The 18,561-nt window shown below is 40.6% G+C and overlaps 1 protein-coding gene and 1 long non-coding RNA gene across 4 annotated transcripts in view; one reads left to right on the forward strand and one right to left on the reverse strand.

Annotated features, from left to right (window-relative positions):
* Positions 1-13,813, reverse strand: part of PON2 (paraoxonase 2) — a 30,309-nt gene extending 16,496 nt beyond the window's left edge. The window contains exons 1-2 of one of the 2 annotated variants that reach the window (XM_059712371.1): positions 13,639-13,813; positions 5,254-5,324 (exon numbers count right to left, since the gene is read on the reverse strand). In XM_059712371.1, the coding sequence (XP_059568354.1) occupies positions 5,254-5,324; positions 13,639-13,712 (145 nt within the window). In that variant the 5' untranslated portion in view covers positions 13,713-13,813. The remainder of the gene's footprint in view (positions 1-5,253; positions 5,325-13,638) is intronic. The other variant, XM_059712369.1, reaches the window with a different exon arrangement.
* The window catches only part of LOC132242963 (uncharacterized), a 65,736-nt gene that overhangs the window by 19,204 nt on the left and 27,971 nt on the right, over positions 1-18,561 (forward strand). For both annotated transcript variants that reach the window (XR_009454743.1, XR_009454744.1), the window contains exon 3: positions 9,590-9,686. This is a non-coding gene — a long non-coding RNA (uncharacterized LOC132242963). The remainder of the gene's footprint in view (positions 1-9,589; positions 9,687-18,561) is intronic.

An 18,561-nucleotide genomic window follows, 5' to 3' on the forward strand; every position in this document is an offset into this window, starting at 1 on the left:
GGTTGTTTCCAGTGTTGCTGGCTCTAACATAGTAGAGAAAAGTAAAAAAGAAAAATGCCAAGAACTTCACTTTGTAAAGATGATCCATCTGCCTGTTCCTTAGAAAGGAGATTTAGTGAAAGAACTTTTAACCCAGGGTCTGTGGATCCCTAAGGAGTCAAAATGAGTTGCAAAGAGTCTATGAATCTTTTGAAATTCTATGCACTGTAAAATGTTTTCTGTATGTGCAGATGTTTCTATGAAAAGGGTGTTGGGCCTTTAGCAGATTCAAAAAGGCATCTGGGATACCTCAAAAAGTTTAAGAACCACTAGGCTCTAGTCCCATAGTGGTTCTCAACTAGTAGTGAGCAGGGACCAGGGGAACTCAACAGCACACATACATGATGTCCCAAAAATGTATACACACTTTAACAGCTGATAGCTCAGTTTTGGAAATGAAGTGTATTTTAATAAGTACTTTATAATTATTCAAAGTGTGTGTATACATTTTTTGGGACACCCTACACACACACACACACACACACACACACACACACACACACACAATTCTAGTCCAAGTTTTGCTTTCTGGACCCATTTAGTAGGAGCTCAATTAAAAGTTGTAGTTCCTAAAAATTAAGATTATGTTATTTCAATGTATACACCCTTACACACAGACAAAAAAATATATAGAAAAAAATCAACGATGTTTCTTTGGATATTAGGATTATGAGTGATTTTCATTTTCTTCCTTATACTTTTCTTTAATTAAAATTTTCTACAAATACTAGTATTATTTAAATAATCAAGAATGAAGAATGTTTTTAAAATGTATTTTTTATTTCAACTGTATTGTAACTTTTTTATGTTTAATCCACGGCCTAATTCCAAGGGGAGGGCAGGGGATGTCTTACCTATAGCTTTCTTTAGAATATTTTCCAGATCTACTGCCTCATCTTCATTTCTACAGCCGTTACTATAATAGGTGTTTATTATCTCTTCTCACCTCTGTCACCTCTTAAGTGCAATTACTGAAAGGCAGTCAATGCTGGAGAAATTTTTTCTCCAACAATAATAATAGTAAAGTAATGGTAGTAGCTATTCACATATATTGTTTACCAAGTATCAGGCTCCTTTTAAGTACTTTATATACATCTTTTCATATAACTTTCATAACCCTAAAAAGCAATATCATTATCTCTTATTTTAGAGTACAAACTATGGAGACTTTGAAAGGTTAAGCAAATTATTCAAGATCACAGACTGGAAAGCTGGGACTTAAATCCTTTTGTTCTGACTTAAAAGCACATTGGGGGAAAAATACAACTTCAAATTTAATGAATTTTCTGTCAGAACCATCCCCTGGTTCCTCTCTGCAGACACTTCACTTTGTAAATTCAACTGTAGTCAATTCCATATGTTGGCTTTTGCCCAAAAATGCTTGCTTCCATGCCTCTCACCAAGATCTTCACCAGCTCATATCCTATACTTTTCTTTAAAACTTTTCAAAACTTTTTCTCTAGACAGTCTTCTGGCTTAGCACATCTGATTTTGATCCCTCTTGTTCCATTAGCAATTACCTCTCCGAGTCAGAGATGGCCACCTGCTCCCCAGTATCCATATTCCCCCTTTTCGGCTACAGGCACATGGCAACAGAGCTTTGGCTATTTCTTGCTTTTTCCTGCTGGTCATTTGTCTATGTTTAGGTTAATGGGATCTGATAGTATAAGATGTATGCAACTACTAGGTAAAATAAAGTAAAACTAATATCCATGTAAATTTTCATTCTTCCCCTTCCTGATGGGAAATGGCAACTAACCAGAGTTCTAGTCTTGGACCGAGATGGAAGCAATACGTAAACAAGAGTTGTGTTGCTTCACCAGCCCTTGTCCCAGGATGACCATGTCATGTAATCACTATGAGCACAGTCATGTAATCACTAAGCCATTTGCCTATCTTTGGACTATCATGTAAGAGGGAATAAGTTTCTCTCTTCTCTAAGTTCCTTATTGTAACTTTATAACAGCAAATCAGCCCTTGCCATACCCAATAGAGTGTCCAGTATGTAAGATAGCCTATTCTTTCTACTTTTCGTTTACCACTTAGGCATGTGTATTAATCACTTGGAGAGTGTGATACTAGAAAGAGAATTTGCAAAAGTTACTCCATCTCTCTGAGCCTTGGGTCTTTATCTGTTATATAAAGAAAAAAAATGTCTATATCTCATAGTAATGGGTTTTTGCTGTTTTCCTATTCATAGGCATACTATAAAGTACTTAATGACAAAGGCTACAAATTTTAATGCTGTTTTTAAATCTCCCAAGCAGCAGTTGTAAAGGTCTTGATTGCCAAGTTAAATCACTTGAGAGAGACAATACATTCAAAATTTTGTTTTAGTCCGTGACTCTGAATGCCAGCATTTTCAAAAAACATTTAGAAAATTTTATAAACTTTCAAGCCTCAAACAGAGTTAACTAGATCTTATTGTTATAATTTTTATTATTTAGATACTGATAGTATGCCAAATCTTGGGTGGTAAAATTTTAGTTTCTTTCTGTAAGATACACTGAGAAGGAATACAAAAAATGGAACAGTGAACTCATTCTCTGTTCCACAGGAGGTACATAACTTATATTTTATGTGGTAGGTGATTATTATTTATTAAAACAGAGTGTGTATGTATAAAGCACCCAAGAGTTCCAAAGAGTTCATTTCCAGCCATGGTAAATGTCGCATTGGTACGTGTGCTCTGGGGAGCTAGGGGGAGGGAATAAAGGGAAGGGGGTGGTGGTCTTATCTCTTGGAGGAACCACTTGGCCTCAAGTATAGGTTACTACTGTTTCCAAAGTAGAAACTAAAAATGAGAACCTCTCTATCCCTGCTGCATACCCTGAGAAGTGCTTTTGTCTACATGGGAAAGTATGCACAGTGCACTGCTATTCTTTGTAATCAAAGACCACCGAACAAGCAACTGTTGTTAAAAACATATAACGTGTGGTTACAAGCTATTATTAACCATTATGCATCGCTAACATAGCATTCGACAAATGTTCATATAGTGTGTGCTAACCACAGAGCATAAGCCAAAAGAAAGAAAGAAAAAAGGCTCAATTCTAATTAGATCTAAAAATGGATCCCAAATGTGCTTCTAATCACTCATCGTCTTCGCTCTGTTGCCTTTTGAAGCGCCTCAGAGGCATTAAACACTTTGCGCGAGGGACCGTAGGTGACATATTTCCCCGTTCTTTCCAATTCCAGACAGCAGCTCACACACATCACAACATAAAGGTCAGCAACACAGACAGATGCTCGTTCAGAATACAAATGTTGTTGGGCTTGTTTTTCTCTGAGGAGCCGTCCATCCCCGGGAGTTGTAACAGCAACCATGTGGCAGTTTGTCCTGTACTGTGTCTGGCTGTGGCCTCCTGTCTATTCTGGGACTTGAATTCACAGAAGGTGGGCTTCACAAGGCCAAGGGCCGCTTAATAATTGGACGATTATTACCTCAGCAACGAAAGCAACCTTAAAGATCACCGACTCAACCTCCCAGCCTCGTACAACATTCCTCCCAGATGCCATCTGGCTTCTGCTTAGTGACCAATTCTGAGGGGGCTCTTCGTGATGGCAGCCAGAAGGCGGGATGCCTTGCTGAGTTTCTTGGGATTCCAGGCAACTTAGTTCTAGAACTGTCTGTATTATTCGGCACAGATCTGGCCCATCTGGTCCTTGATACTGAGTGTGTATCCTCCTGTTCAGTGTTTGGGCAACTGCAACAAAGAGAAGCCCCCCGAGGTAGGAGTCCAGGGGAAGAGAGATGGGACCAGGAAGAGGAGAAAAGCAGCCACGGAAAAAAGGAGACAGAGCACATAGGAAACAGATGTGCAGAGGAGAGGCGAGGAACAGAACAAAAGAAACTTTGAAGTGGAAGAGGCTCTCTGCAAACGCAGAGGGTTCATGAGCGCGAAGCCTTCTTGGGTGTGATTAGGAAAGGTCACTGCACGTTTATTTCTGCCAGAAGAACACTTTGAACGCTGGGTGGAGAGAATGTGGTCATAAATATGCCGTACTGAGTTTATACGTGTTGCCGATTCGAGGGCAAGATAGCATTGGCTACCAAAACTTTAAACATACACTAACTGAACAGTAATCCACTATTGAGGCTTTATCCTACAGACAAATGCAAGAGCTGTACCTACAATGATGTTCACTGATTTGTTCGTCATTGCAAAAAACTGTAACCACGCAGATGTGCATTAAGAGGGAAATGGTTAAATGAGTCATGGTACATGTAAATATCAAAAGGAATGAAGAATGGGCTAGACCCGTCGTCTGCAAACTGCGGCTCGCGAGCCACATGCGGCTCTTTGGCCCCTTGAGTGTGGCTCTTCCTAAGCCTTAGGAGTACCCTAATTAAGTTAATAACAATGTACCTGCCTATATAGTTTAAGTTTAAAAAATTTGGCCCTCAAAAGAAATTTCAATCGTCGTACTGTTGATATGTGGATCTGTTGACAAATGAGTTTGCCAACCACTGGAGACCCACATGAGCTGATGTGGGAAGCTGCTCATACTATGTTTGGAATAAAGCAAGTTGCAGAATATAATCTTATACTAAGATGCCTTTTATGAAAAAAGGTAGATATATATGTGCTTCCCTGATGTTGATTTTTTTTTACAAAGTGAAACGAAGACCCTCCACTAGCAAAAAGACTGCAGCTCACTTTATTGCAATAGTCACTTTATTGTGATGGTCTGGCTCCAAACCAGCAATATCTCTGACGTTTGCATGTATTTGTTTGCATTTGCCTTGGAAATATCAGGAAGGATAAGGAAAAACCTTTACCCTCTGGGGTTATTTCTATGGGGAATAGAGATGTTTGTTGAGAGATTGTTATTTTCTATTTTATAACAACTTCTTTTCCTTCTGTCTTACCTCTACTAGCTGACTACTAGGCGAAGGGAACACATATCTTCGTGGCCACATACAACAAAGAATACATTCTTTACAAAAATAGTTCAGAAATGTCACTAAGCAAGCAAGAAAGCAAACAATAAATATAGGATTATATAAATAATAAATTACAATGAGAGTAAAAGAGAAAAATAAATACAAGGGGATGAGATCCAAAGAGGTTGGCTAAAGAGGTGTTGTTGCTCCAATGTGATTGTTCCTCTGGGAAACAGTAATTGGCATGCCAAAATACTGTTAATGAGTTTTTGAATGTTGGTGGCCAAACAATGGAAGGTATATCACAAGCATTTTCTCATACTCACCGATGCCTTTAATCAGGTGGCAGTTTGGAAGGTCTACGGATTCTACTTCACTGGAGGCTTTAAGTCGATTCCTGTTTTTAAAAAAAATTCACCTGTTTATGTACGTATTCCCTGCTTTGTTGCAGAAAGGGTTTAAGAGGCTTACAGCCATACAGAAAACACGGCACAAATCTAAAGCAGAGAAAAGAGAAGGTAGAAAGACAAGGGGAGGAATATAAAACAGAATGAAGTTAAAATAACAATGCATATCACAAAGTTCTGTAGGTGAATGTGGGTTGTAAAAAAAAGTCAATACTCAACAAAAAAAACTTCTAATGAGAGTTTCTATGCAAATGTGCACCTGGCCGCTGGTCACATGTCTCACAGCTCTGGTGCTGTGGGAAGAGCTCCAGGTGTATAACCGGAAGCCCTGCCTTCTCTTGAGGACCCAGGGGAGCCCAGAAATGCTCAGACCCTCTGCAAGTGACAAAAGGGAGGCCAAGAGCGAAGAGCATTATTCAAAGCGTGGCACACAGAAGACACCCCACAAGCAGTTATTATGGAAGAAGTGGAGAAGGTCTCATCCAGGGACAATATCTATTAGAGTGAGAAGGCTGGAGAATACCACTTACTCTGGCAAAACTACTTGCTGCTGTTGTTTCAGGAAAACTAAAGTGCAGAAATAATGAGAATAATGTTGAGCTCTAAGAAAGTATCTTCCCTCGCCCTTCCCACCCTAGAGTAGGCCACAGAGCAGTTTGGGCAAACACGTTTGGGATCTATTGTTTTGAAAGCCACGTACTGCAGGCTTTCCCCTCTCTTCTCTCACTGTCTCACCTTCCTGTTCTCTACAGTCATAAATAATGCCAATGGTGCAGAATAGTTTACATTTTTCAAAGTAGTTCACCCATCCACACTTTTAAGAGACCAAAGGACAATTTGCCACTTGTCTCTCTCCTATTTATCTCCTTGACAGCATCTGACTTCTAGACATTGAATATAGGGGAGATTACTGGGTTCTCAATAGCAACAACAACAAAAAAACAAAAACAAAAAACTAGGCCTAGATAACCCAGAATTACCAACAGATGGTGGCAACTACTATATATTTTGCCATATGTAAAGTTTCTAATTAAAGTGTTAGTCACTATGTATTTGGAATCATAGAACTCGAATAGTGTTAAATTTCTTGAAACAATATAGCAATAAAAAATAAATGAATAAAATAAGTATATAAAATATATAGATATAATAAAAATGAAAAATAACTAAAACATAAAAATAAAAATTATAATAACTCACGTTTGTGAGTTGCAGGAGTAATTTAAAGGGGATGACAACTATATGTAGCCTTAGGTAGTAGCAGTGGTAGTAATACTAGTGATGAGGATGCTGCTGCTGATAATTATGGATGGTAAAAGGAAATCAATAACAAAAATAGCTACGAGGTCATTGATTCTGCTACAATTCTATGTGATTTCCCTGAATAAATTCATTTAATTCTTAGCACAGCCCTAAGGTTCCATTATTCCTTTTCCAGAGATGAGAAAAATTGACTCAGAGGTGAAGCAACGCTCCTGAGATTTGCCGCCCAGCTAGGAGGTACCACATGGAGACAGTACTCTCATCCACTCTTGCATTTTTCTCAGAAAGGAGTGAAATGCTGTGTTTCTGTCATAGCAGTAAGACTGCATGACCATCAACGAGTCAGTCCATCTCTATAGGCCTCAGTCTTCTTTAGGTATGAAATAAAGATGAGATTAGGTGACCTCCCAGGTTCTGCTGACATCGTATGATACAGGTGTAGCTATGTCAGTAGGTCACAGCTGCAGTGTTCATCAAGTTTCTGTATCGCTTGTTTAAGTGCCGATTTTATACAACTTACTATTACGCCCATTTGACTGTACAAAAACAGGGATAATGATGATTACATCTACCTTTTCCGGAGATAAACTATATGGATTAAATAAAATCCAGATGTGTCTGAACAGTTTAATATGGGGTATTTTTCAGAGTCAACTTAGTTTGCATAAATGACTGATGATTACACTTTGCTAATAGGGCAATCTTCATCAACTAGTTTAGTTATGCAATATTATCTCTCGATATGCAGACTGCCTGCTATTAAAATTGAAGAGTTACACAAGGGCCATGCATAACTCCTAGTTAATCAAATCATGTTTTCTTGTCTTTATGATAAAAGAGAGAATTTCACTTCCAGCCTTTGGGATCCATCAGGTTTCAGATTCTTTCCGTAGAGAACTGCTAGGCTTTCTGTTGGCAGAACTACCAGTTCCCTGTTCATTGGTGGACCTCTGTATTCCAGGGTGGCCGACCCTACTGGCTGACAAACCTAAAGTCATTCTGACCCGCTTTCTTCCTCAAACCTTTTCACTGCAGAGGCGGGCAAGCCAAATATTTGCTTTTCCAGCCCCCTTTGTATTTCAGGATAATCATATAAGCCAAGCGTTTGGCAAAGATAGTTTTTGTTCCTGATGGAAAAGGCAGACGCCAGAAGAGAGCTGACAGGCACAACTCTTTCTCCCTTCTTCATGATTTGACCACATCCACAGTGCTTGGGACTATAGCGACCATTCAGCATCCTTCATATGACAAGTGTGAGGTCATAAAGCCATTAGTAAAGGATCTAAGAACAAAAATATAAGAACCTTGCTCCTTTATGTGATCAGTGACTCAGTGGACAAGCTCTAAAATGATTCACCTACCTTGCCTGGCAGGTGTGGTTCAGTGGTTGAGCACTGACCGATGAGCCAGGAGGTTACAGTTGGATTCCTGGTCAGGGTACATCCTGGGTTGCAGGCTGAATCCCCAGTGGGGGGTGGGGGTGGGGGGGGGCGTGCAGGAGGCAGCCAATCAATGATTCTCTCTCATCATTGATGTTTCTATCTCTCCCTTTCCCTTCCTCTCTGGAATCAATAAAAATATATTTTTTAAAAAATGATTCACCTACCAAGTTTTTATAATGTGAGAAAAATAAGCCTCTATGTGTATAAGCTACCATTAGTTTGATATATGTTCTTACAGTTGAAAGCACTCCTAACTGGTAATAGATTTAAGAAGTTTGGAGAATATACAAGAGAGAGCTATATAAACTTCTTTGTACTAGCAAATTAAAAAGCCTAAATGCATTTATGCTAAAAACAAACAAACAAACAAAAAGAAAAAGATAAATGGTACAAACACAAATAAGTGATATTTTTGCTATAGCTTATTGCTCCCTAATACTTTATGTCCCTAGCATGCTTATGAATGGACTAGGTCAGATGGTATGGCTGTTTACACTCTGTTGTCATGTAGACATTGCTAATCAATCACATAACTCTTCCCTATAACCCAGAGCTAGCCTCAGACACAATGTTCCAGGCAACCACTACCAGTCTATTAAAGTGGACATTGAAGATGAAAGCTATTTGCCTTCTCTGTTTTAGATTCCTTTTTTTCTCACTTTCATTTTCTTTTTTCATTAAAATGTGCTTATTTACCTTTTAGTTACAAGTATATGATAGGTGTAATATAGGAAAGAATATGTACTGCTTTCCTTCAACTGAATCAGCAATCATTCTCCAGATGACGGCCACCAAAAACATGTACCTCGGGGTTCTCAATCTGGGGTCAGTGACCTTCAAGGAGTCCATGGGTTAAAATTAAGAGATCCATGAACTTGGATGGAGCAAAAATACATCTTTATTTAAACCTCTACCTGAAATTGAGCATTTCCTTTGATGATGAGTATAGGCAACAAACCATAGAACTTTTTACCAGCAGTACCAGCAACTCTGTCACTAATAGAAATTACGGAATTGTTCTATCACATGTCAGTTGTGGTAGACATCTCGAAATATCATTTATACTCACCACTACCTCAAAATATCTGCTGTTAGATATGCAATTACCTGTAGATCTTTTTAAGGCTTTAATAAAGAAAACCATGTTGGCCTGGCTGACATGGCTCCACAGTTGAGTGTCGACCTATGAACCAAGAGGTCACAGTTTGATTCCCAGTCAAGGCACATGCCTGGGTTGCAGGCTTGATCCCCAGTGGGGGAGGGGGGCATGCAGGAAGCAGCCGATCAATGATTCTCTCTCATTGTTGATTGATTCTCTCTCATCATTGATGGTTCTATCTCTCTCTCCCTCTCCTTTCCTCTCTGAAATCATATATAAAGAGAAAGAGAGAGAGAGAGAGAGAGAGAGAGAGAGAGAGAGAGAGAGAGAACACGCCATTTATTAGATTTAAAAAATATTTTGGCAATAGTATTTAAGCATTTAAATGAATTACCTTAGATAGTGTTTAAGCTTGTCTTGTACTCCCATGTATTTTATTTTATGCATTTAGAAACATGATGCTGAGAGTCAAGGCTTCAGCAGACTGCTGAAGAGATCAACTGCATCAGAAGTCTAAGAACCCTGCTTGCACATCCTTGTCATCACAGGTAATTTTACTGAACACTTACCACGTGTCTGACATTGTTCTAGCACTTTCCAAGAATGACCTCACTTATTTTTCTCTGCCCCACTATGGAGCCGGTAAGATTATTATTCCCATCCTACAGGTTAGGACTCTGAGACACAGAAAAGTGAAATAAAAAGCTAAGTAAGGTCTCACATAAATAGTGGAGCTAGGAAAGGAGTTCAGGCTGTCTATCCACAAAGCATGAACCAACATCATTACTAGGAATTGATCAATATTTCTTTCATTCAAGAGAAATAGTATGACCCACCTGGAGTGGACTAAGACGGGGGCGGTTAGTTACTCCCTTGCCTCACTGGGCGGTAGCAGTCAGGGTGTGCCAGGCTGTGGTATTAGCATGTCTTGAGCAAACTGGAACACAGTCTTACTTCCAGGCATTACTTTGTTCCATATTTCACAGCCTGAATTTAGAAGCCACTGATAGGGCTTTATCTTTTAAGTACAGACTTAACTACGGACAAACAGGGGCTTTATCTGTTATATACAGACTTGTAAAACCCTTTGGAATTTACCTCTCGAGCCCCTGTAATGCTTGCACTTAGTAACCTAGAATTTATGCTTAGGCACGCAGAGTTGGGGAAAATCTATTTCAATGGCAGAAAAGCTCGGAGGCTGTGGGGGAGCTGGTAAGCTGTATTTGGGTATTTAGAATCGGAAGACCTAGCTTAGTGTACAGGATCAGCACTAATTACCTGTTGAACTAACTGGTTAATGTCTCCTAGCCTCAGTTTTTACATGTATAATATAGAAAGGATGGTATAATATAAAAAGGAAGGTATATATAAAGCCAGAAATGTAAAAGGGCTTACCTTTCGAAGGTCATAAAAAGTACTTTTTGGGTTAACATAAAGAACGTTGACACAGGGAAAAGCACACTGCAGTCACACAATAAATGATAAGGAGGGTGGGGGTTGAGAAAAGAGCCTGACCCTTCAGAAGTATTCAGGTACTGGATAGCGTCCTGGGGGAGCTGTGATAAAAGGTGTCAGGAAAGAAGCAGAATGTTCAGACGCTTGTTTGGGGGTTCCTGCCCACACACAGGTCTCTGATGTACTCAAGTCCCATGATTCATTCCAAGGTGTGTCCTTTGCATCAGGGAGCAACTGGCCTGGGGATGTCTGTGTGTTTCTATTTTCCCTTTTATTGTTCAACCAGGGAAGAGTAGAAAAGTTGAAAGTATTAGACCATCCTCCCCTGGGAACCTTGACCAGTTACAGTTCAGAAGGAACGAGACAGCTTTGATTCCATTTATCCACCTGGGACATGCTTATGCTAAAAAAAAATTCATTGTTTATCTGAAATTCAAGTTGAAATTTAAGTGGGCACCCTGGGGGAGAAACATAACTTGAGTGCCAAAGTACCATCTCTAAAAATAGAATAATGAAATAGCAGGTACCAGATTACAGCAAAAAAACAACCCCCCCCCCACACACACACACACACACACACACGCTTTTTGAAGAACCTTTCCTTATGGAGAGGTAGGGACATGCTGATTTTCAAAATAGACTCTAAGGGTCTGAAAGGAGAAATGTATGTATGCATTTGAGTGCTCCATAACTCTATAAACAATAGTACTTGATATTCTACAATCATAGAGTGGACAGCTAGAATACAAGATGCCTGGTTAAATTTGAATTTCATATAAATAATGAATGATATTTTAGTATAATTATGTACCAAGTATTATATAGGTTATACTTACACTAAAAAAAAAATGATTCGTTGTTTATCTGAAGTTCAAATTGAATTGGGCATCCTGCACTTTCATTTGTAAAATCTAGCTGCCCACCAGTCATCCCCACATTCTCACATCAACCAATTTGGGACTTCAACTATCCAATGAAGTTACTACCCTATAAAGTCCTGCTCAATAAAGTGTATTATAAGTAAAATCTTTATTTAAAAGTGCATTAAATTATAAATGACCTATCAGGTACATTTTATGTACATAAGCTTTATTTACTTTTTCTTAGGTTTACAACAATGACATTTATCATTTAAAGGAACTTAAAGGTAAAACCTTAAGATAATAAGAAGAAAATTTCAGCTGGTAGTAATACTGGTGGTTTGAAGCTTAGGGACAACTTACTGAGTTTGTGAAGTTTAGGGGACTTGCCTTGGGAACTGAGAGCTGGTCAGATCAGACAAAATCATCCAACTCAAGAATGTTCTGCAGAGCAGGATGGGCACTTACATAACATGAAAATTAAGGTCATTGTGTCCATTGTCCTGTCAGTAAGTGAGCCTACTCCAACTCTAACTACCAGCCCCGCCCAACACACACACACACACACACACACACACACACACACACACACACACACACTGTTCCTCCTACTTGCGTCCCTTCATGTGCAGATGAAGCTACAGCTACCGGACAGTAGAGCTGAAAACTCTGGTATCTATCACCTGTGACTGCTCCCATTTCTGGGGTTCCAGCGTTTGGGCCCCTGATATTCTCTCCAAACTATTGCAAAACCTTAACTAGTTTCCCCATGTCCATTCACTCTCTATTCTAGTACTTCTCAACTCTTAACTGCACATAGAATGATCAAAAATTTATAAAAAACACACATGCCTGGCTCTACCCAAACTGAATCAGAATCTGTGGGGGTACAGCCCAGACATCAGCCCCCCAGGAGATGCAAATGCACAGCCAGGACTGAAAACTATTGCCCTACTCCAATCCATCCTTCCAAGTTCATCTCTACCTAACACAACTGGTTGTGCTTTGTGCGGTTTAACAGTTCCTGTTTAAAACAAACAAACAAACAAAACATACAACAAACATCAATAGTTCCCCTTTTCCTATCAAAGCAGCCCCAATTTTGTAACATATCTGAACATAGCTCATCTCAAATCTATCCTCCCCCCTTCCCCTACTATTCTCATTTGTGCCTCCTTCATCCCATATATGTTCCATTCTTCCTTCAAGGCCAATGTCTCTCCCCTAAACTCTACCTTTAGCGGATACAATCTTTCCTCCTTAAGCCTGTAGGGGTAGGTTGTACCTGCCTTGGAGATATATATATATATACTTTTTCTCCTCCCTTGTAATAAAGTAAACTTCTTAAGGGTAAGACTTATTACAGGAGCCTAGGAAAACGCACCATACACAGGAAGTGCTCAATATTTCTGGAATTCTTTTGCAAGTGGCTTATAAGGTTTGAGTTGGTAATTCAGGAACGCTGACGTCCACCCACCCATGTTTTTTCATTATCACTAAAGTGTGAGCTGGACTAGGCTTGTACTGTCTTGCATTCTGGCTTCGGGGTTCCCGGGTGAAGAGGTAAATAGGAAGTGATGTAAGACCAGAAGCTGAACATTGCAAGTATCTCTGATCGCCCCCTCGCCAGAGTTAGAGAGCTCCTCAAACTATGCAGCAGAGAGAGATGGAGAGCAGCTGTACGCAAGGGGAAGGCTGGTTCGGGCAACAAAGGGAAGCAGCACCAATGACCCGGAATGAACCTTTATAATTAAGTTTCAGTGCATGAGGAATCATGTTGTTTTCAAGCGAAAGCGCTCAGATTTGCCCCTGCTGGTACTTGCAGAGCACTTGCTTGCCCATCTAGGGAGAACAGAACTTTGCAAGCGGCAAAGAGTTATAAACTTTCAAGAAAGTCTCCAGATTCAGCCCAAACTGTGCTGGGTTTTGCTGGTAGCTGGGGGTGGACTCAGGGGTTCAATGACGGGGTGGGGAGCGGGGAGTGTGTGTGTGTGTGGGGGGGGGGGACACAGAGCCATCAAGAGAGCAATCACCAGGCCGATCGCCGCACTAAGCTAAGCCCTCCGCGGCCTTCGCCCCTCCCGCAGCCGCGGCCCCCGGAGTCCGGGGACACGCGGGCGGGGAGGCTCCGGGGCAGGGCGTCCCGGCTGCGCTTGGACGGCTGGATCCCAGGGGCCCCACTCACCTGAGCGCCAGGAGCCTCTCGCCCACCAGCCCCAGCGTGATCCCCAGCAAGCTCAGTCCCACCAGCCGCCCCATGGCGCGGAAGCGAGCTGCCGCTCGGGCCTGGCCGGGTAGCACTGTGGGCGGCGCCCGCGTCCGGCTCCGGGGCGCCGGCCGCGCTCCGCCCCGTCCCTGGCGAGGCGGGTTCCTGACTCTGGGCCGTGGCGACTCCGCCCTCGCCGGCCCCGGGCCTTTGTCAACCCAAAGCCTACCTTCCCGGGGACTGGGACCCGCCCTCCCGCGCCCCAGTTTAGGCAAAGGGCGTGGAACTCTGAGTTCCTTCACCTCCTTTCCCAACAGGCAGGCTGCCCGTGGACCTTTCTCATTCCCCTACGCTTCGAAGACATGCCTTTCTCCACATTCCAGTACGAAGCTTGAGTGGAGCTTTAAAGAGTCTTTATTACAGGGAAGGATACAGGGTCCATGTCTTGTAAATGGTTCATGCTGGAATCACTACATTTTAGAATAGGATGTGGGTGAAAGGTAAGAAACATCCTATTTTCAGTCATGCTTCATCTAGACTAGAAACCTAAGGACGTGGACACTTCTTTTTGATCTAAACTTATGGAAATAAGGATAGTCTATTTCTTTCTTTCTTTCTTTCTTTCTTTCTTTCTTTCTTTCTTTCTTTCTTTCTTTCTTTCTTTCTTTCTTTCTTTCTTTCTTTCTTTTTCCTTCCTTCCTTCCTTCCTTCCTTCCTTCCTTCCTTCCTTCCTTCCTTCCTTCCTTCCTTCCCTCCCTCCCTCCCTTCTCTCTCTCTCTCTCTCTCTCTCTCTCTCTCTCTCTCTCTCTCTCAGTCTCTTTCTTTCTTTTCCCTTCCCTTTTTTCTTCCTTCCTTCCTTCCTTCCTTCCTTCCTTCCTTCCTTCCTTCCTTCCTTCCTTCCTTCCTTCCTTCCTTCCTTCCTTCCTTCCTTCCTTCCTTCCTTCCTTCCTCCCTTTTCTTTCTTTCACTTCAACAACCATAACACGAATAAAGAAAACAGTGTAGAAGAGAAACTTACCCACTAAGAAGAGTTATGAAGAGTGAGCATGCCTGAAATAAGCTTCTCACGGTGCCAGTGGTTAATCGCCATCTTGCAGTATGTAGGCAGAAAATGTCACAATTGCCCGTTTTCAGGAACTACCGGTTTTGTAAACCACTAGTAAATAAATGCAGATGCCAGCCCTGGCCGGGTGGCTCTGTTGGTTGGAGCATTGTCCTGTACATCAAAAGGTTGAGGGTTTGATTCCCGGTCAGGGCATATCCCCAGGTTTCAGGTTTGATGGGAGGCAAACGATCAATGTTTCTCTCACATTGGTGTTTCTCTTGCTCTCTCTCCCTTCCTTTCTCTCTAAAATCAATAAAAACATACCCTCAGGTGAGAATTAAAAAGAAAAAAAAAGCAGATGCCAGTTTCTCCCCCTCCCCCCCCCCCGCCCCCTCAGGAAAAAAACACAAACCCTTCTACTGATGTTGCATGCATCTCTGATTCAGTCCTGGGGGATATTAGTTTATATGGATGCTGGATACAGGACTAAATAGCTGTCCTTTGAAAGCCCAGGAGGCTTACCTTTCTTTGTGCCACCGGCCCCTCTGGCAGCACTGAACCTATAGACACCTTCTCAGAATCATACTTTTAAGTGCATACAATAAAGCACACAAGATTGCAAAGGAGAACAATTACATTCAGGTGCAATTATCAAAATATTCTTTTGGCTATAGTAATATAGTCATGTAAAGTGTGCTACATTAACGCAATAAGTAACAAGAAGCAGCACCATTCTTTCAAACAGTGATAAGCATCAATGTTATTTCAAGATCCCTGCAACAGTGCAATGAAATAATAAAGTAACTATTTCCATTAACAAGAAAGTCACAAGTACTACTAATGCTTTTGAGCCAAACCTGCTTTCCACTTTCCTCGAATTCTATTGAGGGACATGCCAAATTCCATTTGAAATCAAGATTTTTCTCTTTCCCAAGGTCATAAGCCATGGGAATTCTATCCATGGACTACTTTGGTTAAGAATGCTGACGTAAGTTACCTTAGGAACTGGTAGCCACTGACAGATCTCAATTCAGGATGAAGCCTAGTCACCCTCATGGTGCCAGGCCACCAATCAGAACAATGCCCTGGAGTTTAGGACGAAGGCATTTGTGGTAAAAGAACCAGGACTTTCAAGCCCAGCAAAACCTACCTAACTTCAATCTCAGAGAATCTGGGAGTCACCTCAGTTGAAAGTTATTAACATCAGCAGTAAGTTCCCTCAAATTTGACTGCCGAATTCCTTTATTATGCTATGTGAAGAGTACTACAGCTCCATTCTCTTTTTCTTTCTAAGTGAAACAACTTCTGCAGAAGCGGCCTCTTCCTTCCCCCTTCCCCCACCACCATGCTAGGGCTAGGAATCATCATTTCTCACAGACTAATGGGGAAGAGAGATATTTTCTGACTTGGAATTCAAAAGGCTTTCTTCTCCATTGTAAGAGGTTGGAGAAAACTGGTTATTAATTTTATAGTACATACCAGTAATTGAATTTTCTCTTTTTTATTGGGGTGACATTGGTTAATAAAATTATATAGGTTTTAGGGGTACAATTCTATAATACATCATCTGTATATTGTATTATGCATTCACCACTCCAAGTCAAGTCTCCTACCATCACCATTTTTTCCCCTTATAACCTTTCCTAACTCCCCACACCCTCTTTCTCTCTGGTAATCACCATGAATTTTATAGTATATAGCTTAGCAATCTTTTGAGATACCTGGGTTTATAGGCTACACCAAGAATATAACCCAGGGTTTATGTTATTTCATGTGCTTAAATCATCAAGTTACTGAATACAAACAAACTTGTTCTGGAACTTGTTTGTATCTGGCAACTCCCTACACTTGGCATGAAACAGTGTTTCTCAAATAATGACATGTAACTAATTTACAATTAGAAATTTAATGGGTCTTTGGCAAAATTTCTGAAACAATAATACCTTTTGTCAATGCTTCTTAAATGATGTGTAGTGAAGGACAGATTTTTCTTTGACTTTCAAAGTACAATGAAAATAAATTACCAGGAAATGAAATAAATGAAGTAAAACATCAGACATACAAAATACAAGCCCAAATCTTTTATTATTTGGTTCAACAGATATAAAATTACTTTGTCAATTTTCTATAATAATTTCTAAATGCCTACTCTCAAATTCTCTTACTTATCTCACCATGGACCAGAAACAAAGAGTGCACTGACTAAAAATGTTCCTTGGAGCACACGTTCATGATTGTACTTTTAACTCTTTAAAGTTCTCTGCAGTATGTTATCATGTACAATGTTCCTGGTAACTCGTGAAATAAGTGACTCATGATTATTGCCATTTTATATACTATGTGGCAGGGAGTTGGTCCCTCCAGATTCCTTTTATTTCCTTCCTCTCCTTAACTCTGTTTTAAAAAGGGGGCAAATCTTTTAACCCCAAGATACCTTCAAGAGATGTTATAAAGGATCATTATTATCAGTAAAAGAAAGATTTGCTTTGTAAATCTTTCTGAGAATTCCAACATATTAAAAAGTGAAGATATGCAAAAACAGAAAAATGGTTGCATATGTTTTAAATGTTTATAGTTAACAAATTAATATTCTTCAGTTATTAGTTTGAACAGTGTGAATTTGCTGTTTACAGAAAACACACAAATATAAAATACAATGGAGTATGCTAGCTACAAATAATTATGCAATTTATTTAAAAAAATACTTATTTCTGGTTTACTATAGGAGTGGTCCAGTAACAGAACTCAAGTTTAAAATGAATGAGTTTTTCAGTTGTGTCAATGTATCTCTATGGCAGAATAATAATAAAAAATTCCGAGATAATGTTGAAAGTCAACCAGATGGCCCACCCGTCCCTGCTAGACCCAAACCTATTTCTACAGGGGGCTGTAGGATTGGTCTTCCAGGAGCAGTCAGACCCTGGAGGGAGAGGACAGAGGGGTAACAACACTGGGAGAGAGAAAAATCAGGGACATCTGGGACAAAAACTTTCACTCTCCTTCCTAGGCTGACTATGAGATGGCCTGAACTCTAGAAAATACATGCATGTTTTCCAATGTAGCAGTATAGCAATAATGTTTCTAGTTATTTTTTTTAATGGACTGCACTTGCAACTCTTTCAGAATAACCACCACAGCTATTATGTATTGAACATTTCCTATTCCATGCATTTTATATCTACTACATCATTTAATCCCCATTACAACCATGTGAATTAGGTACTATTATTATCTCAATTTATGAGTGATGAAACTGAGGCAAGAGCTTAAGGATCCTGTCCAGGTTTACATGCCTGGAAAACGATAGAGCCAGAATCCAACATAAGAAAATTTATATGAAGACCCCCATTTCCACTCTTGATCTATCTTTTGCTTATAACGTGCCGTTTATCTGGGGCTGTCTTCTTCCCATACCCGCACGAAGAAGGAGACTTAAACCGGCCCACGCAATCTAGGAGGCGCTATCGGGATAGAGAAATAAATGAAAGACAGACATAAAATAGATGAAAAGCCTGGCCTGGGCGTCATGCCCGCCCTCCTGGAGGGGCAGAGCACACACAGAGGGAGAGCCCCAGCTCCAAAAGCTGCTTTATTATATACTTGAGTTACAGGAAGTTACATCACATCTGGGTGGGCCTTTGACATCAGGAGATCCATCCCCTTAACCCTGGGCGGGAGAGTCAAACTGGGTGGTGCCCAATCTTTTGACTGGTCACGCCCCCAGGGGAGTGGCTTTGCTGGCTCCCTGGGTCCAGCTGACGTAAATTAAACCGAGTGTATTCTAATGGCCCTCAACATTTGCTAATTATCAAAGGAAAAGATTGCTATTCATTTGCCATCCATGGTAAGAGCCGAGA

Source organism: Myotis daubentonii, chromosome 10, assembly GCF_963259705.1.
Source record: "Myotis daubentonii chromosome 10, mMyoDau2.1, whole genome shotgun sequence".
NCBI lineage: Eukaryota > Metazoa > Chordata > Mammalia > Chiroptera > Vespertilionidae > Myotis > Myotis daubentonii.